The 23,697-nt window shown below is 44.5% G+C and overlaps 2 protein-coding genes across 5 annotated transcripts in view; one reads left to right on the top strand and one right to left on the bottom strand.

Annotated features, from left to right (window-relative positions):
* LOC116425178 (uncharacterized) overlaps positions 1-23,697 on the top strand; it is a 439,005-nt gene that overhangs the window by 214,396 nt on the left and 200,912 nt on the right. The gene's annotated exons all lie outside the window — the stretch shown is intronic.
* LOC116425180 (cholinesterase-like) lies at positions 12,115-17,995 on the bottom strand. The gene is made up of 11 exons (XM_031972540.2): positions 17,811-17,995; positions 16,694-16,906; positions 16,067-16,204; positions 15,593-15,752; positions 14,927-15,112; positions 14,368-14,579; positions 13,859-14,009; positions 13,657-13,766; positions 13,055-13,199; positions 12,536-12,668; positions 12,115-12,405 (listed from the first exon to the last, which is right to left on the bottom strand). The coding sequence occupies exons 2-11, from the start codon at positions 16,886-16,888 to the stop codon at positions 12,153-12,155; spliced, it is 1,683 nt and encodes a 560-aa protein (XP_031828400.1). The 5' UTR covers positions 16,889-16,906; positions 17,811-17,995; the 3' UTR covers positions 12,115-12,152.

The raw sequence follows: 23,697 nt of genomic DNA on the forward strand, positions 1-23,697 counted from the left end.
CGCTCCGCGCTCGATACGCTCGCGTGTCCTCTCCTCCGTCCGACGATTCATTCTCGCCGATTCCGCGTCGTCTCGCTCGCAGAACCGCCGGCACGGCTCGTCCGAGGATCCCGAGATGATTCTCGCCGGTTCGAGCGCAACGCGTCGCGGAACGGCCGGCAGGTATCATTCGGAAACGGCTACGGCCATTACCGGGGAAGGCTCTTAATGGTCCGAACGGAGAAACTTGTGTCCCGAGAGGTAAGAATCATTAGCGCGGATTGCAAATCGATGATTTTGTCAGTGTCAAGTTGTTCGGCGAATATTTATGAGCGAAATGTTTGCTCAGCCATAAAGCTAATAACCTTTCGGATTAACGGGCCGGCCGGACGCGTTTCGAGCCGATCCGACCGGTGAGAGTGTTGCCGGTTATTTATCGATATTTTGTATCAAAGCGCTGTGTAACCAGTCGCAAATTACATTCGATCAAATGTTTCTAGCTCCTCGGGGAATATTACTCGACTCGCGGAATTCGGAGAGGAGAGATTCGAGTATTCGGAGAGGCTAGTTCTAATCGCCGGTTGCGAGATACTGGGGGAAACTGTGATTGGGTTTATGAAAGAGATCGCGGTGGTCTCGGTAATTATACTCTGATTTATGGAAGTGCATTGTGAAGTGCGTACTTCACGAGTACCGTATAATAATTTCCCTCGCTCTCGAGCGAGTTCGAGATTTTCCGTTTTAATTAGCCACTGGAATGGCGAACACACTAAACGGTATAGAAGTTCAGCTCTCCGCACTGTTCGCGGAAAGCGTAAATATTGTCTAAATTACCTGTGATTCCATCGAGCCGTTTCTATTTCTAAATCTTGTCTTCAACGCTAATTCAAACTAATTATGAAAGTGGTCCACGTCGAAACTGAAAACGTTATTTTAAATTATATACACAAGTTTCAGTTCTAAAACTCTCAACGCCAACCGCGAAAAAGTTGAACAGCTCTCTGCACTGTTCACGGAAAATATAAATATTGTCTAAATTACTGTACAGCACTTACAAAGTGCTGTAAGTCGAAACTGAAAACGTTATTTTAAATTATATACACAAGTTTCGGTTCTAAAACTCTCAACGCCAACCGCGAAACGACACAAACCAAAAAGAAACACCGGAGACCATTTTAACTGCGCCAAAACATGTTCGTCTATTATTTACGCAGGTCCGTGACTTCGCCGGCGATAATGTTATGCGCAGCCGCGGGGTTGCGCACTGAAATATTGGCCGGAAGAGAAATTCCGCACGCGAGCGTAATTGCGTTCCCGCGGAGGACTACGACGACGACGACAACGACGACGGGGACACTGTCGGATCGATTTATCGATCGATCGGCGAAATCTCTTTCGCTTTCCCGCGCGCGCTTGTCGCGTGGCCGCGACGATTCCGATCCTTTTGCGTTTTGCTCCGCGAGCAATCGAAGATTATCGTGCGCCGATCGTTCCTTTTTGCTTCGACTCGTCGCCCGAGTTTCACCGTCCGACGTCTCCATGCAATAACGATCGAGCGAATCTCGTTCTGGTAGATAGCGCGGTATCATTAAGCAATTATTAACACCGTTCTCATTGGCGCCGAGTTTTATGCCGATCGAGCGACAATTGCACGCATGTAAATTAGCGCGGCTCGATCGCCCGCATCCGGTGGCTGCACGCGGATTCGCAGAATCGAAGATTCCTCGCGTTGCTCCCTTTTCGCGGAGAAACGTGCCGTTTAACTTCGACGCGAGCGACATCGGTAACAACTTTATTATCTATGGAAAGCTCGAGCGACCCGCGGCGATCCGGTGTCCCGGGCGCCTCGAATAAAGTGATAATTATTACCGTAATGGCAATTACGGCTCTTCATAGGTGAAATCGAAAGCCGCGAATGGATCATCCGGCGATTCGAACGGGAGATTCATACTTTTCCTTCCTGTTACCCGAGATAATTAAACGCGCGGTTTAGTGGGTTTTCCCAGTTTTTGCTACCTTCTCGGCAGTTCCAGAACGTCCGTGAACTATATTTAACACGCAAATGCCGCCTATAACCGTTCGGCGCTCGTAAATGTAGGTTCAAACAACTGTAATGGCCGTCCTATATTCTTCTAATTATATATAACAAAATGCAGTAATTGCATTCTGAAACTATAAAGTCTTCATCAAACTCGACAATTAAATCAATATAAACAAACTTTCGTCGACCGTCACCGATTTCGAAGTGAGCGTCCGCGTAAGTTAGATCCAGCTGATAATGAAGCTTCAATGAGGAACTCCGGAGACTGTAAAACTAAGAGAAACCGTTAGATTTTCCCATTATTAGATTATTCCTCAGTGGTTGAAAGAATCGCTGCGCGCAAAGGGCATCTTGTTGATTTATTTCATTCTGGGCTCAAAGAGGTGAATAAAATTAACCCCTTAACGCACAGTTTTTTTGAAAAAAAACCGGCCGAAAAAGATCAATTTCGATATACCGCGCTTTTGTTCCATGGAGAAAGGCTATATTTTATTCTTGAATAGATAAGTGTTACAGCTTACAATCCCATATAAATGATAAATATCAATAAAACGATTTCTTTTCTTTGCTTCCACATTGTTATTCTCAATTTCCGATTATATTCGAGTGTGAAAAATTATAGCAAAACATATTCGTTCGATGAAATTATTGACAGTATCGAACACATTGTTAATTTGTATTCACATATGGATAATTATTAACGTTGTACCGCATAGATTCTGTTATAATCGTGAACAAAAATTCGGCGCATAAAGGGTTAAATGTGTTGTCAAAAGTGGAGTTTATTCCGTGTCCTATCCCACAAAGAGGAGCTGGCGGGCGCGCGCGCGCACGCAGACAGGCCGGGGAGAGAAGAAGAAGAAGGAGGAGACCGGGAACAAATTATATAAAAGGACCACACACGGCGCACAAGAGGGGGCAAGGAGGCGCACGGGCTGCGGCGAGAGCATGTGGTACACGCGAAATATATACGACTTCTCTCCGTGACTATGCCGGGGGATTTACCTTACGTCGGGCTTTGAATCGCTCGTTTAGGATGAAAAGGATCGGTGGCTCGACAGCTCCGGCCACGTGGGTGGTGCGACGAAGACGAGAGCCCGGAAGGATCTCACGGGGGCTTAAGGATTCGCGGAGATTTAATGTGCGTCGTCTCCGCGGCGCATGGCAAATCGCTCCGCTCCGGGACCGGTCCGGGGCTTGTTTCGCTCTTCCACTCGACGGGTCAGCACGGACCCGTGAAAATTATTTGTCTTGCGCTCGGTTGAAATTTGAATTTCCGTCGGCATTCGAGCCGGAGGTAGAGAGAAACGAACGTGTGCTGATTTTCGGAGATCCGTCGTATGGAAGGATTGGAATTGGGAATAGTACGGGTTTGGGAGTTATAGTTTGGAAAGACTGGAATAGAGAATGATAGTATAATTTTTGGAGAGCCATAGTTTGGAAAGACTGGAATAGAAAATAATAGTATAGTTTTGGGAGATATATAGTTTGGAAAGACTGGAATAGGGAATAATAGTACAGTTTTGGGAGATATATAGTTTGGAAGGATTGGAATAGGAAATAATAGTATAGTTTTGGGAGATATATAGTTTGGAAAGACTGGAATAGAGAATAATAGTACAGTTTTGAGAGATATATAGTTTGGAAAGATTGAAATAGAGAAGAATAGTATAATTTTTGCAGATCCATAGTTTGGGAAGACTGGAATAGAGAATAATAATACAGTTTTGAGAGACGTATAGTTTGGAAGAACTGCAATTTGGTAGGCTCAAAATTAGGGACAACTGAAACAATAATGGCACAATCTCAGTAAACCAATAAACTGTAATAACTGCAACAGAAAGGACAACGATACAATCCACACCGAAAGTTCGGAACGCCCGAAATATCACTAGAAACCAGGAAACTCAGCAGGAAAGCTCTGAAATCCCGAGCGAAAATGTTAGGTAACAACCGCGTCGCAGTCAATCCGCAAAACCCACAGCGCCGCGCATCGCATTACGCAATGAACAGAAGAAACTCGGACACCGCTGATTGAAGGCACTCGAAGGAAAGAATCCGGCGACCTTTCCAGACGTTTCTTCCCCGACAAAACCCCCTCGGTCCGAGCCGTGTAATTCCTTTGAACGGGACCCAGCGGGTAAACGCCGCAATTCCCGCGGACTCGTTCCATCGCGCATGCATACATATATAAAAACACACACACCTACATACATACATACAGTCCGTCGCCAGTCGGTCAGGTGAGAAACGCCGGCGATTCACCTTGCGTCATTAGCTCCGTAATACCTATCGCGCCGCGGATAATAATTGCGGACCGTCGGCTAATGGTCAAGCGTTTCCTTCCGCGCGTGGTTCCGCGCCGAACGCGCGCCGAAGCGACAAGCTTTCACCGCTCGGACGGTTTCCTCGGTCGGGCCACCCTCGGGGTGCTGGCCGGCAAAAAACCCGAACGAACGGCGCGCATGCCCGCGAAACAAACTCACTCCTCCGTTACCCGGCGGGTAATAGCCCGTAATTGTAGGTGTTCCCTGTGGGAACCCGTCGCCGCTGGAAAAATACTTTTAAGTATCATTACGCGATACTTAAATCCAGGATTACGAGCCGGCCGCATTTAGAAAACCGTAATACAGCCGATGCCCGTCGTCCCGCGCGCGGCGTTCCCCGGGATACGGCCGATTTGCATGCCGGGAAAGGCGAAAGTGGACGGACGGACGGTCGGTCGGACGGACGCGAGCCGCGTCGTGTCCGTTGGGTCCTCTTCCACGGAAGAGAGGGACGTCGCCAGGGGTAATCGATACTCGTCGCCGATTCACTCGTAAATCATTGCGCCGGGGGTCCCGGCGCATCGGCGCGGGGAGAGGAGGGGACGCGAGGCTGATTTTTCCGGAGTCGTTTCGCCTGGGACCCAGCCGCCATAAATCTCCTAGTTAGCGGCGGAAGAAGTATCGAGGGAGCTGGAACGCGACCGCCTCGGAGGAATCAATTATGCCACGAATTGCCTTCTGCCTCTCCATCCCTCTTCCCTTTGTGCTTTTCTTTTGCTCGCCGTTCGGTCGCCCCTTTCGTCGAGGCGACGCGGCTCGACGGAATCGGGGATGTGGCTTTTGGAGATTCGAATAGTCGGGTTGATGTGCTGTGAACTTTGCGCTTATTAGAATCGAGGTCTGGGATTGTTGTGGAGAGATTGACACTGGAAGTACGTACTAGTCGAAATGACTGGTTTCGATTTGTTTAGCAATTATTGATATCTTCGAAGCATTGAATATTCGAAATGATTTTGAAAATAGTTTCATTTGAGTAATATAGTGAACGTCTGAAGAAACTGAGAATAATTGTTACAATTTTTATGGGAATTGCATATTAATCGTATTAAATGCTCGGTAGTTCTAGTTAAAAGATCTATAAAGCTGAAGTAATTGAAGAACCAAAAGAATTACCTTAGTTTCATATAATTAAGGTCCTTTTCAACCCCTTGGCATACTATATACTTTCGTTACTAAGCTCCTGTAATATTTTCCTATCGACAATTTGTAAGAAATACAACAAAATTTTCCATTCTACTTCAAATGGAAATTTCATTTGAATACATTGATAACAGCAAAATAGTTTTGCTTTGATCCGTGTGTAATGAACCTGATTCTTGTTAAATTAGTCTAGAAATCTTCGTCGCGAGGCTCACTCGTCATTGTACGGGGTTAAAGATCATCAATCTATCAAAATAACTGTCGCCACTATAAAACGAAATTCTTTCATCGATCTCCAATTAGAGCCAATCTGCAGAACTAAAATCAAATCTTAAGAAGGCAAACAAAAGCGTTGAAAGACCGCCGAAGGTTCATAACCGATTCGAAGCAGCGCAGATCATCGATCGATCTTTCACTATTCGCGGGGGAAGCGTGAGAGGCCGCGATCGAGCCTCGTGGACGAGGAATGGTCGCGTGGGAACTCCTCGGCCGTTCTCCCGCCCTTCTTTTCCCCGCGGAAAATTGAATGGTACAACGAATGGAGCCGATCGTTAGGCGACCAATCGTTGCCGCGCGGCTCTTCGCGAATCGGACCGGTGAAACGGCACCGATAAGTGCGCCGATAACGACCGGCCGCCGCGGGACCGTCGTCCCAGGACGCGCGCACGCCGCCCCGCCGCACGTCGCGGACACGTCCGCCGACTTTCGGGCCCATCGTTTTATAGTTCGTATGAAAATTATGAGTAGAAAGCTGGTTCCCTTCGCTCGAGCGTGTGTAGGCCGCTGAAAATTGCGGAGCGCGGCGCGTACACCCAACGATTCGCGGCTGGCAATGCGGCCGCAACGCCGGATTTCGTTACGTGTTTGTTCCACACTCGGAAATCATTATTCCACGAAGAATTACGGTCGACGTGATCGATCGTGATTTTATATTCTTCTTGATTCCGTTCAACATTTATTGATCGTTAAGTGATTTAAGGTAAAGATGAGCTACGCGAACGGCGCATCCCCGGGTCAGCCAGCGAGCGCGCTTTCTACGGGTGATATACTGCCGCGCGTGAAAATTCCTGACAGTGATTGTTTAATAAATATTTAACGTCGCCGGGAGAACCCCGCCTAGGAGAACACCATTTTCACTATTATTTTCTACACTCCCGTTGTACTTTCTACGGGCAACAAATTATCGTCGAATTCGACCGTAAATTTCCCTTTTGAAACTCCGTCCGACGTAAAACCGTCTCGCGGGCAACATCAATCTATTACCGATTTTTCCGGTTTCGCCCCGTTCGCTCGGTGTCTCTCTCGATAGTAGAAACAATTACGCGCCGATTTTTCATTCGCCCCGTCGCCAGCCGGCTTTTCCGCGGAAAATAAGATTGTCACTTCGGGAAGAGAAAACACGTCTCGGGCAGTTTATCTTTCCGCGGATTTTTCCCGCGCTTCCGTCGGAGACGACGGAACCACGAGCTCGGGCCCCCAGCACGCGAGCAGCTGGATTTCTCCCGCGTCGAATTTATCGCGGAGCCCGGCAGTATTTGCACTTAAATGGGAAGAGGTTAATCGCGCGTCGCCGACCTTTCCGCGGCTCCCTCGCCAGGCGGGTTTCCGCGCGAAAATCGCTCGCTCGCTCGCTTTCATTGTGGCGTCCGTTAGAAAACCCGACGCTGGATGGATCTTCGGCGCGCACGCGAGCAGAACTTCGCGATTTCATCGGCGGAGCCCGTAATTTACCGGCCTCGGGTTTTTCAACGGCACCCGGTGTCCCGCGCGCGGTTCCTCCGGGTCACTCGATTCAATTTCCGCGTCGCGGCTGCTTCGAAACCAGCCTTTCCCTTCGCCGGATCGTACCACGCTCCTGGGAATTTTAACCCTTTGCGCTCCAGAAGTTTTTCATTGGAAATACTCAAAATCTTTTAACACTAGGTTCATGGTAGCCTCATTTATTCTTTCCAGAATATTTATTTCTTGATAGACACAATATATATCATACAATACAGATGAAAATTGGCTTCATAAAATTATCTTCATTCGACTATTATAACGTTCGTTAACACTAGGTTTATGGAACGCGTCAATTTGACGCAGATTGAATTTTATAAACATTATTTGGTTAGGTCCTGGTTAGGTTCACTGTGACTCTGAGTTAGCGTCTGATTCGATGTAACGTAATTATCACTAGGTTTATTTACGGAACGCGTCAATTTGACGCAGATTGAATTTTATAAACATTATTTGGTAAATGTTTCATTCAAACAGCAAGAGATCAGCACGTACTTTCTGGTTTTTCTATTATTTAAGCAATTGGTATATAATTTAGCTTCGTGTGCTGAATGTTTTGTATATTTCAAAGAATCTCTCGACTGCAAAGGGTTAATTATATAATCTGTATAGCAAGCAAAGCCGAAATATCGGCTTATGGGTGCCAAGAGGATTAATAATAGAATTCTAGAAACCGAGTATCGAGAATTTTCAAAAGGAATGTATAGCAGCACGTCATTTTTCTCTATTTCATCTGTTTGCGGAGTCGACTAATTTAGTTAATGATCTTCGCATAAAATGAAACATAAGAATTCTCCATTCGCCGTACGCAGGGAAGATAATGCGGCTGTAATGAGTTGATTAATTGGCGATAGTTCTTTTCGTCGATTTTCATAGCGGTCGGAAACAACTCCGCAGCTTTACCGAGTCGATCGTTTTCCCATTGATAACGCGCCGCCGTAATTGCACCGTTGAACTCATACGTCCGTCGGAGGTTGGAGACGGTAATTGGTTTATTTGCACGCGCCACCGGCGGTTCTCGCCTCCCGGTGATTTAAGTGAACCGGTTTTCTCGGAAACCAGCCGTTTCGGGTGTTCCGTTCAGGGATCAGCTGCGATCCTCCTTCCGTTGCGTGCTAAGTTACACGGAGGCCGCGCGGGAGCTGCAATTCCGTGTTATTTGAATTTGTCTCGTGTACTTATGCTGCTTATTATTCGAAACTGGCTGATATTAAACAGAACAAAGACCATCGACCAACATTCTGTTTCCATTACAAAGCCGTGCATTTGATTTAACAAAAATGTAACCTCCTTCATTATAAATCTTCAAATTAAATCGTTCAATTGTTGAACTGTTGAATTTACCATAGAACTCGTCTCAGTGAAACTTCATCTAATTCAATTCTCTGTTCGAGAACAGACATAATAATGTCACATCTGAAATACCTGTAGCTTACTTCATCGGCAATGAACCGAATCTATAATCACAGCCTCCCACGCGCCGATCAGACGAGCGGACGATTTAATCGATCCGTCACAGAACGTTTCAATGAATCGCGTAGCTCAGTTCCACGCGCGAGAATTTATTCTAACGCGGTTTCTATTCCCGGTCGATTTGAATCGAATCGAAAGGGGGATGCTCTTTCACGAATCGAGATGAATGGAATCGTTGCAGCCGGTCCGTCGATACGGCAAGAATGGATCGCGGCGGCATAATTGGGCACGGTTTTCGCGCGGGATCGATACGCTCGCAACACGGTGGAAAGCGAGCCAACGCGGTTGCATCGGTATGCAAACCGGTCGTAATTCATGCTGCCGGTCGGCGCTTATGAGCGCCCCCCGCGGCTTTTATGCGCGCGGCGTTTGAACAATGAAAACGGCCCCACTGAAATATTGTAATGGCGGACCGTGATGCATCGCCGCGGCGCCCTCTGTTCTCACGCGTAGCAGGATCTTCGATTTTCGCGTGACTTACCGGAAGTATCCGCGAGCGCCGCAGAGTTCCTTACGATATCGCGGCGTATCGCCGATCGATCATCAACCCCCTCGCTCGTATATTCGATACGTTCCGTCGGTTCCGTCGGCGGGATGGCTGGAACCTGACCTCTCCAAGATTTTCCTTACCATTCGTCGCTTGAACATCGTGTTCCACGCGACTGACGCTCCGTACTTTCGGCTTGACGTTTAACCAGTTAACGCTGGAACTACCGAGCATTCAACCCTTTGCACTCGAGAACATTTTTATCAAGAAATATTCATTATTTTCTGATGACGTGTCAGTGATAGGTTTGCAACTAACATGAATACCTTGCATAAATTAAGTAATGGAACTATTTTTACATTATATAAAAATTTAATATTGAGTTCTAAATTTTATCATTTCCATGGTTCGAATCAAATGGCGACTGAAAGGCGCTTCTCGAGTGCAAAGGGTTAATACGATTGATATGTAATCTCTATAAAAATTGTAACAACAGATTACTTTCTGTTTCTCAGAGAGACACCTGTTATGGTGTTAATAATTGGAACAGAAGATTTTCGGAATGCATCAATTTCACCTCTTTAGTAATTCTATTGTTAAAAGCGAAATAAGAATCATGAAACCGGTCACTTTGATCCGTCTGATAATTACGATGTTAACAGTTTATTAACCCTTTGCACTCGACAATATTTTTCATTAAAGATATTCATTACATTCTGACTAAATATTAACGACATCTTTCGCAACTAACACAATTGATTATCTTCTATAAATTAAGAGACAGAACTATTTTACTTCGACGTTTTATGTATCCCATTACACAAGGTTTAATATTGAACTGAAAATTTGAAAGTTCGCTGCGTCGGATCACGTGGTGACTGAGAGTCATCTACCGAGTGCAAAGGGTTAATCATTCGCGATTACTCTCAACTAAACTACACATCTCCCGCAATCCCAATTGTATACAGATCAGTCTAAACGAGACGCACGTCACGGCTGTCAGACCCATTTCCCCGATACAAGGGAAACCGGTCGAGAAAAAGATCGCGAGCGGACGAGAAGCGGCGGCCGTGAGCTGGCGCAACGCGCCGCGGAAAGGAGAGGAGAGAACCCGCGATGTTCTACGTCGGTTTCGCAAGCGACGCGCGCGCACCGCGCCGTTTAACCGGCTTAATAACCGCGCTCCTTATACGCGCGCGAGGATAATTGTTTTTGCATAATCGGGATGGCTCTCGATCCCGACCGAGCGGGGGAAAGAAATCGGGGGCCCTACGTACCGCGCGGCGCTCGTCGAACGCGCGAAATCGCGCGTTGCACAATGCCGACTCGCCACCGGATTCCCGCCGCGGAAGAAGAAATCGGTCACGCGGCACGTTGCGCTTAACCCTTTGCGGACGAAGGTTCTTTGAAATGTACCAAACCTTCGACAGATGAGGCTGAATTATATATCAATTGTATAATTGATAGAACAAAAGGAAACTGCTTGCCGATCGCTTGCTATTCGAGTAAGTAGATCATTTCTTTGTGACTTAGTCTTCGAAATATGAAAATTTCTCGCCGGAATGCCGACATTCCTCCGCAAAGGGTTAAACCGTTTTGTGGACGAAATCTGAAAATTCGATGCGAATGCGTTGCTAAATTGTTCCTACTATACAAAATGATTTTCATTTGAAAAATAAACATTTCGTACGAAAATCCCGTTTCTCTATTTACACAACATTAGAATCGAAACGCGCAATATCAATTGTCACTGAAAACACTTCATTATATCCACATAATGTACACAAAATGTAACCACCATATGCTTAGCTCTATTACAACTCTTCGAATCATTTCCTTGTATCACTTACTAATCACGGGATTAGTTCGTACGAAATGTTTATTTTTCAAATGAAAATCATTATGTATAGCTAAGTATACCACTTAGCAACGCATTCGCATCGAATTTTCGGGTTTCGTCCACGGACGGCACTGCGCGGCGCGTCGCGCGAGATGATTAAGCAATTACGTAACGGATGACTCGCTAATATATTGTCCGATATCCTTAATTACCGAGCGGACCGACTCGGAGAAAGTATTTACACGTCTCCCGGGCTGTTATCGCGGGTTTATTTTCGGGTACGGGGTCAGCGGAGCAGCATTCTCGGTTTTCTTGCGTGCTCGCCAATGGGAATTTGAAGGAAAGAGCTCGTTAATGGGCGGTTGTTAACGTTGCGACTCGTTTCGCGCGAACAACGGGGAATGCCTCTGAAATGCTCGGTTGGCCAATTAGAGTCAGAGGACACCGGGACAATTAAAGCTGGATGGACAATGTCTTTATTGAAGTGGGTCAATGTTTACGGTGATTATTAAAATCCAAGGAGTTCGGTGAGAATTATTCAAATCTGTAGTTACCGATGGTTATCAGCCTGCAATTAATCTATCGTTCTCTTCTGGAGGAATCGACAACAAATTATTTGTAACCAAATGTTTACTTAAAGTTTCCACCCGCTGTAAACTAACAATAAATACGTGAATCAGAGGGAACAAGAATTTCTGTCAAAACGCATTGTTTCCTTTAACCCTTTGCACTCGGAAGTTTTTCACTCGAAATATTTGAACATTTTCTGATGAGATAAAATCGATACTTTGTGAAACTAAGTCGACGAGAAATCAAAGCTATTTTATTTCAATATTTCTCAACCTGATGCATCATAGGAAATATATTATTAAATATCAAATTTTATAGTTTTACTGTATGAAATCATCAAAAGGTTAAAATCGCGTGTCTTAGAAAATTTCTTATTTCTTCGTTACTAACTACTCTTCTTCTGCTGATTACTTTACGTGTTACTATAATTTGTTGACGATCCTTTGTAACACTGTTTCCGAAAGAGAAAATCTGTTGTGATACGATTTTATTCATAGTTTTGTTGTACATCATATATTAATGTAAAGTGGTCTGAGATGGGTTCGCAGTAGGAAAGAAATCGTCCAGATTAGGTTCGGGTGCTTTCGTTGGATGACAAGCGCTCTTGGTTGGCAGTCTATTGAGTATATACTTCTCGTATTCCACTGCTGTTGGGCTCACGTCGGCTTCTTGCATTCTGCATTGGCTATTGATGTTGAACTGCAGTCCGCGGCAGCCGGACGGCTCCCAAATCGCGTTCGATGGGTTATTGCGTCTCGGAGTGGGATTTCTGACGGAGTCAACGGAAAGAAAACTTCTTATTCCTATTTGTGACTCATGCATTCGATCTGTATCTTTTACCTTTTGCAAACGTAAAGGAATTCTTGTTCTGGAATTATAGAGAAGGCATTCAAACTCACCCGTATTTCGCGAAGTTCGCCCACATCGCGGACACCATTTTCCTGAATCGGTTGACGGGATCGTTGGGGTCCTCAGGCTCGCGGAAGACTTTCATGTAGAACACGTACTGGACGTCATCGAAGTGAGAAGTTCCTGTAGAACATGTGGAATTCTTCCTCTAAATATCGTTCGATTGTATTATAACCGACAAGGAAATCTTCTCAACCGACACACGCCGATTTTGATGGAACTTCTGTGAAACATGATTCTCAAGCAAGTATTTCACGTGTATTTTTCCTCAAAGTTGAGGATTGAAAGAGTTCTGAAACTACGGAGTATATAAAAGAAGTCTAAATTAATTTCGGTTTATTCTACTGTATTCTATTGTTCCTAGAAAACTGTTTATATAGATCTCGAAAATTGTAGCTTCAAGATTAAAGTATTGCAATATGTATTCGCATAATTGCACTATGTTCCACACAAGTTCCACCAAAATCGGCGTACGCCGGTTGAAAAGTTTCTCTCGTGGACCACCGTACCGTTCAAAGCTTGTCCAAGTTGTCTGTGCAACGCGTACGGAGAATCGAAGGTGTGCTCGTAGGAATAAACCGGCTCGTTGTTGTACTTGGTTAGGAACTTGCGAGTTAAATCGGTGGGCGCCGTGTAGTAGTAATCAGTCACGAACTGCAACCATGAATAAACCACTCTTAACCCTTCGCGGACGAAGATTCTTTGAAATCTACAAAACCCTCAACAGATGAAGCTAAATTATATAACAATTACTCGAACAATAGAAAAATAGGAAACTACGTGCTGATCTCTTGCGATTCCATTAATTATATCATTTGTTCGCGACTTAGGCTTCTAGAAATGCCGAGGCTTTAAACTGACTTCGGAGAATTTCTTTACAAACGTGAATTCATTAAGGTTTGAATTGGTTTAAATTCCAGCTTATTATTATTATTATTATTATTAAATCAGTTTCTTTGGTACTTCCTCAAAGAGAAGTTCGTACCTTTTCAGTAATCGCAAAAGAAAACATCAAGAAATTGGTGATTTGATTCATCTAGTAGTTCTGGCGTTAAAAGAGATAAAGGAAATTTTGAATAAGAATAGCCAACGAGACACAAAGGATACTCACCACACCGTAGTCGGTGACTTTGTCCTTCACGAAACGATTGAACACTTCTTCGTCGATGTCTATCAATCGATCGAAATTAGTCCACGTGTCGTTCACGCCGGTGAATCCATCTGTAGCGTGCGAAGATGAGACACGGTGTGATTTATGAACGACATTTCTCGTGAAATTTCGAAATAGAAAGGTGATCTGTGAAACTACTCACCTCTCGTGAAGCCAAGTGCTTCCTCCTTAGTTTTACCTAGCATTATGGGAACCTTGCTGAAGGATCCATACTTGTATATCGATATAGGACACTGAGTGAGGAACGGGTTCTTATCGACGCTGTCCAAAGTTGGCCTGAACGGCAGGGTAAGCTGGAATTTTCAAAAATTGTTTGAGAAATTTAATGACATTCTTGCAAGAATTTTCTATTCTTCGATGGAGATCAAGTGAATGTTTGTCTGCGGAACTTAACCATTTGCGCTCGAGAGGCGCCTTAAAATTATAAAATTTCAGATTCAATATTAAATTTTATATGGTGTATCAACACATGGAACATCGAAATAAAATAGTTTTGTCACTTAATTTATACAAGGTATTTCTTTACGTCAGTTGTAAGAAGTATCATTGACACCTTATCAGAAAATAGTGAATATTTGTTGAGAAAAATATTCTCGAGAGCAAAGGGTTAATGCTTTTAGTTTACTGATAATATAAATTGTCAACTGGTACCATTTGCGTAACTCCGTCCATTTGTTCGGTTCCATTGACGAGATCCTTGGGAGGAACATTCAGCAGGAAATTCAGGATCTCGGAATTAGTGGTTGCATCGCTGCCAAGGAACTTGGTCAGCTGTTTTGCTTTGTTCAACGATTGCTCCGGCGTGTGGTACGCCCATGGGGACAATGGCGTACCGCTCATAGCAATGGCTCGCGCGAACAAACCTAATGAAGCGGGCGAATCAGACAAATATTAAACTCGTACTCGCGTTTAACACTAGAACTACCGAGCATTTAATACGATTAACATGCAATTCCTATGAAAATTGTAACAATAGATTATTTTCAGTTTCTTCAGACATTCTTTATAGTACTGAAATGAAGCTATTTATTTTCAAAATCATTTCTAATATTCAGTACTTCGAAGATATCAATAAATGCTAAACAAAAAGATCAAAACCAGTCAATTTTGACTGGTACGGTAGTTCTAGTGTTAATCGAATCTCTATCACTGAATTGTGTAAATTAGAAATCTCCGATGTATGGATTAATTTTGGTGGCTGCTATCATACCTGCCGAATGTGGTGACAGTACGTGGTAGTGAACCGATGCGCTGCCAGAACTCTCGCCGAAAATCGTCACTCGACGTGGATCTCCACCGAATGCAGCAATATTCTGCTGTATCCATTTCAGAGCTAAAGCTTGGTCCTTCAACCCACCGTTTCCTGGCGCCCCTTCTAGGCCCAGTGCCAGGAATCCTAACACAGAAACGGTTACAACGGTAAATTATTGGAAAACTGTGATTTTTGGGGGAGGTGTTATCTCATCAGACTTGGCTATCTCATTGAAGATTAAATATAATATATAAATCAACGTTGAAGCTTTGAAGATTTGAAACATAATATATAAACTGACGTTGAAACTTCTTTTGAGCAATCGATGCTCATCTATCTGACAAGGTTTGAAAATGTGATTTTTGGGAAAGGTATTATCTCATCAGACTATCACATTGTAGATTAAAAATAATATATAAATCGACGTTGAAACTTATTTCGAACAATAGATGCTAATCTGACAAGGTTTGAAAATGTGATTTTTGGGAAAGGCATTACCTCATCAGACTTGTCTATCGCATTGAAGATTAAAAATATAATATATAAATCAACGTTGAAGCTTATTTCGAGCAATAGATGCTAATCTATCTGACAAGGTTTATAATTATCAATTTCAATGGTTACCAAGAGCACCAAGACGATAATTGAAGGTGACCACCACGACGTCCTGCTCGATCAACAAATCTGGTCCGTATATAGACGTATTGGTACTTCCACCAGCAAACGAGCCACCGTATATCCACGCCATGACTGCTTTCTTATGTGCATGTTTCCTAGCCGTCGGCTATTGAATAATCAAATCGATATTTTCATATAAGATACAGCAAACGCGTACCCCTACGAATTCCCTCTCATTTACACTTGAATGTATTCCAACCGACAATAAACCGAACAAAGCAAGAATTCGTCGTTGCAGCGCGAGTTCATTGGCTCCCGGGTTACGTAAAAGCCGTCGGAACACTTTTTCTCACGTGCGCGCGTCCGACGCGGATAATGTCTGCCGTTTCTCGGCTAAAATTACCATTGCATCCGCGCGGGCATTAATCATCGCAATACGATATTAATATTAATTAGTATTACGGGTGTAACAGTACTTGCCACAGGAGTGAAAACGTTGATGTACAGACAGTCTTCGTTCCCGATGTATTGTTGCGAGAAGATATCCAACTGGGGACAGGCATTAGGCTCCTTATTAGCCTTCAGCGTTCCCGTCCATGGCTCCGCTGGCATTGGCGGCTGCACTGACAATGGACAATTAATTACAGGGATCAGACGGTGTCAATCCCCCGGCTACTGTGTTCACCGGGGATTTCCAATTCAAATGAACTTAGCGTCAATTCTATTTACTGGCGTTCGACTATTTTCTGTTAAGTGCTGCCAGCCTGTTTTCGGAAGAAAGGTACTTAGACGCGGCGATATTCCTAACGGCTATTATCTGTGTTTATTATCGTACGGTCATTAGCATTATTGGTATTCCATAATTCATTGGAGTATTATTGTAACAGTCCGTAGCTCGGCGTCTCGACTTTAAATACACGGTCTCGTTAAAAACGTCGATTTAATTATACTACGTCGAATGTCCTAGGTTTATTGCTTTCTTCATGGATCAATTGTTACGGGCAGGATTCTTACGAAGAACACATGGTTCTCCGAAAAAATCGGAACTCGCCGCTGGCGAACTCCGTGTCTCCTTTTTCGGAAAGATTATACGAACTCGAACTTTACCCTGAATCTAAGGTTTCCGACCGGCGGTTTCCCATAAGGTATACTCTGGAACGACCAGTACGGGACCGAGTTCCATGCAGTGGTTTTCACTTCGCCCTGCACGGGGCCGCACTGCGTACGGATTACAGGTGTCTCGCTCGAACTGCCGAGACACACCGACATCAGCAGGACAGCTAGCGCCGACAGCAACTTCATTTTCACAGGATCTCGCGGCTGCAACGATTTATTAAGGAAAGACGTTTTAGTTTCACGAATTAGAGAAGAAACGTTTCAGTGGAGAAGGTCCTTTCATTCGGGAATAGATGATTGAATCACTCTTAACTTTTAGCACTCCAGATGGTTTTGTAATCTATCAGCAACTAATTTTTATGGTATCCCTAGCGTAAATGAAAAATGATATAACATTCCTTAGATCCTTTATTTTCCTTCTTAGTGCAAAATTTGGATGATTTAATAATTGTAGGGTAGTTTCTGTAGATTCATTAAAATATCTAATATTCCTGGTGCAATATTGGAGAACAGAGTTCAAAGGGTTAATTTGGCACTTCAACCAGCAATTTTAACCGTTTTAATGCTAAACTTTTGTGGATATTTACCAAAAATGCGAAAGTGATTGAGTGTGTATGCAAAAGAATTAATAAGAGTACTTATCTACTGAGATCACAAATAATGTGTTATTACAAAGAAAATATCAAAAAGTAACATTCATTCGAATAAATTTACTTTGATTTATGTCTTGAAGAATATAATAAGAAATTTATAATTGATACCGATAAACAGAATTTTATTAGAAGCAGTATAATTATTTCTTGACAACTCACAATAAACTAACTAAATCAACCAACGCACACACTATTTATACTCTCATTAACTTTACATATATTTGGAACATTCTAGATTCATAAAAAAACGAACATTATTAACATATAGAGAAAATCAATTTAGACTATCCCAATGCTTTGGACATTCATTCAAAACGCGCTCACACACAGTCGCGTCATCTATTGCACATTCATCACTCATCAATATATCTATTTACACACTCAAATACATCGATTCGCACAATATCAGCCATTAAAACCAGCGATCGACAATGTTTCAACACTTTTCTCTCTACCTTTGTGAACTCGATAAAACCGTTTCGCTAGATTCAGCGACAAAGTACAGCAGCCGGTTCCAATGTCACTGGTCCGAATGAAACACTAGATGCGCACGCCTACCAATATATATATCAGTCGCGCGGGACTATCACGACTAATGTCAATCATGCGAAAACCAGCCGCGAGCGAGCCCATTGCAGCCGTGAGTCACGTCCAATTGAGCTGTCCGCGTCGAAGTCGGAAAAACCCTGGTGTGTAGCATACGGCGAGCATCTTGATAACCTCGGTGACGAAAGCGTCACTGAGAAACCGTAACCTAAAACATTATCCGTGCATTCTTTTCCTCGTTCATTTGCAATTCCTTCCCATTTTTTCCTTTCTCGGAACGATAGAGGTAGTATAGTTATCCCGGACGAGCCCCAAGTTTATAGCGAGGCTACTGTTATCATAGATATCGAAAAGGTGGATCTTCAGTAAAAAGAGAATTAGGAAACAATATGGACGACACGTAAAAATACAACTTAATACCACGAAGGCCAACACACGACTCTCTATCACGAAAAATGTTTTTCGCTCTCACCAAAATGTCCTTCTCGCATTCCCACTCGCTTTCAACACACCCCCATTCGCTCTGTCTTTCTCACCCTTGCACCCTTCTCGCTCGCATCTTTCGTCCATAGTCAAAATTCACGCAGTCGCGTACACGCTTTTCTCACGGTCCAGTCGCTCGGTTCCAGACACTCCTCGCATTCTTTCAGCCACTCGAGATTTTCTAAACGCAGTCACATTATTTTCCAAACATCCCGGCGCCGCTCCGTCGCAATACGACCTGGTCGCCCTTACGCACGCACAACGAACCATTCATCTTACAATAAATATTCTAGATACTACAGTAGTGTCAGGTTTTCTTGGTTTCAAAGGGAGAGTACAAAAGGTCGTATCCGATAAGATAATCGACGAAGATTTTCTCATTCGAGATAAATATTAGCCGCGAGATAAGAGTTGCGCAAACGTCGCTGAAGACGCGTCGTTGGGGAGCGTAAACATGCCGGCGAGATCCTCGGAATTCCCGAAACTGTAACTGTTTTTATTACACCGCCGACAGACGCGAGATTCCGCGAGCTCTCGTTTCGAAACGTCGCGTCTGGCCTGTGTATTATCCCATGAGGAAAACGGTGAACAATCGCATCGGTTGCGGAATATTCCGGTTATGTAACAGTAAACAGAATACAAAGTTAGATAATTTTTCAATAATATCGATAGCGTTCTTCCTGCTGACGTTCTAAGCCGATATCTGCTCGTTCCGATGTTTGTAAATCTTGAATTTTTCACTTGTTCCCGTGTATCCTGTTTTAACCCTTTGCACTCGAGAGGCGCCTTCCAGTCGCCGTTTGATTTGACCCAACGAAATGATAAAATTTGAAATTCAATATTAAATTATTTTATAATCTACCAACACATGCATCGCAAAGTATTTCTTTATATAAATTGTAAAAGATACCATTGATATTTCATCAGAAACTAAGAAATATTTCTTGCGAAAAATATTCTCGAGTGCAAAGGGTTAACCCTGTGTTCTTGGTTTCTCACTTTGAGGTTCACGCCGACGTTAGTTCATTCGATTGCAGCTTAATATGACGCTCTATTTATTTATTCAATAATATTTGGGAATCATTGAAATGTTACCTTGAAATAGTAAAATTGTGATACAAATGAATATAGAAAAAATTGTAAAAATCAGTGGACGTTGCCATAAAATCGAATGTCGAGTCCGACTGGACATAGGACTGCTAAGGGTTAATCCAATAAGAAAAATTAACCGAAAGTGTTACGGCCATTGTCAATCGCGAACCGACGAATTCTCATCGAAGATTGACTTATCGTGTAGTTCATTGATGTTAAGAAATCTACAAATGTTTCGTACAATTCCGGACAATTCTCTGCATCGAGTGCAGTCAGAATATTTGCACTTGACGTTGGCCCCTCCGAACGTATCTATGCAAAAACGTATTTGCGCAAACGTTTCCGGTGAACCCGGGAATCGAAGGTTTCCGTCCGCGAGATAAAAATCGAGGCTGACAGTTCGAAATGAAGGAAACCACGGAGAATGCATCGAGACGTATGTCGAATGCACCGAAAGTCACCGGCAGAGGTGCACCTTTCCACGGTGCCAGTGACACAGGTTTACGACTGGCGGCCGTAAAACGGCAAATCGATTATCGCCGGCTAACACTCCCATGAATCGGTCGTTAATTCCGATATTCCGATATTATAGCGCATTGCTCGTCCATTATCTCGGTTTTGCCTCGGCCACGACCGATCGTTATCGGTACGGGGCCTAGCGGTTCGTTAAATTAACAATGAATTATCGCGACGATGCGTTCGACGGTTCTAACCTGCACGCAGCGCGGGACCAAGGGCGTAGTTTCAATAATTTAAATCTCGGGTATAGCCATCGGGCAATTAAAAATGCCAGTCTAGCGACGATACGTTACATTGAATTTGATACTCGCGCCATTGTGCTCGTCCGAGCTAACGTAAATCACCGTTTAACGATTTCTTATAAATTCTAACGGACCACTTACCCTAGCATACAATAGATTCATCCATTTATAGGAAATTTCATTATCGCGTTCGTTTGTCGTCGATAGTTCGAAAACTTCGATATAGAGTCGTTCGACTACCGAACTGAAACTTCGAACCTTCGCAGATCATTAACAGCACACCGTTCGGGACAGAATTTAAATTTCAAATATTATTCCTAGAACCTTTATAATTATCTACATTGTAATCAACGTAAACATACGTTAATGTTTTATACATTAATTGCCCCCGTTTCCTTACATCGTATATTATTCAAACTTGATTCCGCGTTAATTAGCTTCCTCGTTGTACAAGGAAAACGACGAGCGTCGTTGTTCGCGAGCGACGTCCTTGCGAATGGTATTTACAGTTTGTTAGCGGCGTTCCCGCGAGAAACAAAGTTCCCAGCGTTGAATCGGCGATCGTTAGCCGGCGCGTTTCGCCGTCCGGTGTCCTTGGCTCGAATCGATGAATAATGAAACCCCTTTCATCGCGCTGATGATCGGTTGAGAGATCGCCGCCCTGTTTTTGCCCGCGGTCCGGCCCGGATGACACACGTAATAACAAATGGCACGCAACCAGAGTGATGCGTCGCTTCGGGTGCAAGCCTCCGACTGTTCGAAGCGCAGACGATCGGCTCGCGGTGCTCTTTCGGTCCAGCCAGGTGCGTTTCAACAGGACTCCGAGCTGTAATCGACAGCTGCGCCCCATGAAGATGTCTCGTCCGAGGGCGTAAATACAGTAATAAACTCCTTCTTCGGTTAATTAAATGCTTCCGCTCGCCGGAGCCTAGGCGGACGCGCCCTGCGCGGCCGCGTTGCCATTGCCGGCTGGTTAAAAAACGACCGTCGAAGCGGAACGTTCGGCGCTGCCGAGTATTTCACTCGTTAATTCGATCGCGGCTAGGTGGCCGCGTTCAGCGACAACACGCGCAATTAATATAAAACATTTAGACCGCTGTTCCCGGCGGAACGCCGAATCGGACGCTAATAAGGTCGGGCGAGATAGGTGTTGCGTCGAGATGTTTATGGAATCGTAAAATCACACGCTGGTTTTATGGAAGGACAGTTCTCGATTCGATGGAAACGAGACGGTTCTTTATTAGAGAAGATAATTCGCGACTCCTTCGTTCGACGCGATAGATCGAGATAATTAACATACTTTTACGCGCCTCTATTTTACGGCTGTCGTTAATGCAATTCAATTTTAGATAGAGATCTGTCGCTCGAGTGTTTACCGAAAGTAATTCCTTATTCCCGCGTTCGTGCGCAGGAACGAGAGGCACTGGTCCGAAACAGGCGGAAAGCTATGCAGCACGAACAATAAACGTCTTACGACGGCCGTACAGTGTTATACTGCTTACCTAACAAGACCGGCGTACGCAACGCTCATTAATCTTACTCGCATTCATTACAGAAGCGGTAAACCACTCATTATTAGATCTTCATGGCGTTCTTGATGCGTTTATCCCCGGGTGATCCCAGCGGCGATCCTCCGTCGCGAGGGATCCTTCCAAGCAAGTTGAAATCCTCAAGCGACGCGTCCGCCATCTTCCTTTCCCGGAACCCAGCGCATCTTCGGATACGCGCGCGCACCCGAACAGTCGTTACGGAACGCCGCGGCGTCTCCGGGTTCGATTATGCCTCTAACTGTCGACAAATCGGTAATCCGTTTCCTTTCATCGGTCTCGAACACTGCCAGCATTTCGCTTTCCTGCCATCGAAAGTCCATTACACTCTGGAATCCCCGCGCGATCCTAACGGAGCGTTTCCGTTTCGGCCTCCGGAGCAATACGACTGCTCGGCAAATCGAGTACCGGATTTCGTTCAGCGTTTCCCAACTGTTTCTTACGTTTCTAGGGACCTTGGTTAGGTGTAAATAACAACAAATGTCGATAAACAGTCGAATACTGCAAAAGTTTCTAGAAAGATAGGATAAAGGTCTAGATCCCGACTATCACAGGATCTCCCAAGCGTCTGAACCTTAACTCTTTACGGACTGTCGACATTTTGGCGAGATGAAGCTTCCATGTTTCGAAGATTAAGTCGTAAACAAATAATTTCAAGTATAAACAAGTAGTTTCTTTTTCCTGTCATTTAAGTAACTGATATATAATTCAGCTTCATCTGCTGAGTATTTTGCATATTTCAAAGAATCTTCATCCGCAAAATCATCACAGAAGCCTAGATCTCATTCGGACGTTGAGTCTACATCACGCCTAGCACAATGCAATCAGAAAAATCGCCTGAACCGGTGCATTCCGCAGAAAGGAAGTTGAAAGCTTCAAGAAGCCGCGGCGAAAGAGAAAAGCGACGGAGCTGTAGCCGCAGTCGGGAGATCAGGCGCGCGTTATTAACTCCTTAAATGAAGACACGCTAATTTACAACCGCGCCTCGAACCAGTTGACGGCCGCGTTCCACGGCACACGTATTCATCAAGGCTTAGCGGAACGTTTCTTCGTTCGGGAATTGCGCCGCGGATCCCGTTCGCTCCGCGCCTATCGTCCGTTCGCCGCGCGGCGCAACGCAAATATCACGGTGTTATGAAGCTATTATGCGCGTCGTGCTCGAACCTGAAGCGGCGATAAAGCCCGATTTCGCGGATTTCACAGCGAGAACAGCAAGACGTTACCCCACCGGGAGCCAATTAGCCAGTTCCGTTCCGTTCCGTTCCGTTGGGTTCCGTTCCGTTGACGTTGACACTATAATTGTCGTGGGCAGCATCGTACGCGTGTCCACAGGTTCCTCGAATCGTCGTGATTAATTACGAGCACGTAGCCGGCGATCGGTTCCGCGGGACAATTATAATAATTGCATAGAAGCGAGTGGCTGGAAGGTATCGATGATCTCGTTGCCAGGTGGATAGACGTCGACGAGATAGAGAAATGAAGACTGAGGGCGTTATCTCGGCCATTGGTACGCCGGATCGTGATCGTTATTGGATTGTTATTATGCCCGTGATGGGTTTATATTGGATCGTAATTTATGGAACGGCCGCGCGGAAAAATCGCGACTGTAATTAGCCGGACCTTTGAACTCGGTTAGGCCGCGTTGCTACTTTTGCGCCGTGATATATCGCCGTTTGCGCGATCGACAGTGACGGACGTGGAACGTTCTCGAGTAATCCGAGGGAACGGTCGTGAATAAATTTGGAATAATTCAACGGCGATCCGCGTGACGGTGGCATTGTTAATGCGACCTAATTGCAGGGGAGTATTATAATTCGAAAATGTACTTTGATACTTTACCGCGGTGTATTACGCTGTAGAGTTCATGATTTTCAATTGGAAATCGAGGACCTTGATTATGACAGTGTTCATTA

Source organism: Nomia melanderi, chromosome 7, assembly GCF_051020985.1.
Source record: "Nomia melanderi isolate GNS246 chromosome 7, iyNomMela1, whole genome shotgun sequence".
Lineage (NCBI taxonomy): Eukaryota > Metazoa > Arthropoda > Insecta > Hymenoptera > Halictidae > Nomia > Nomia melanderi.

Bases quoted from the DNA above. Each gene is read 5' to 3' on its own strand.
- LOC116425180 (XM_031972540.2), bottom strand. From the start codon at position 16,888: ATGAAGTTGCTGTCGGCGCTAGCTGTCCTGCTGATGTCGGTGTGTCTC. The intron at 14,580-14,926 runs GTATGATAGCAG...CCGCTTCATTAG, and splicing joins ACTGTCACCACATTCGGCAG to GTTTGTTCGCGCGAGCCATT. The intron at 12,406-12,535 runs GTGAGTTTGAAT...TGACTCCGTCAG, and splicing joins GCGAACTTCGCGAAATACGG to AAATCCCACTCCGAGACGCA.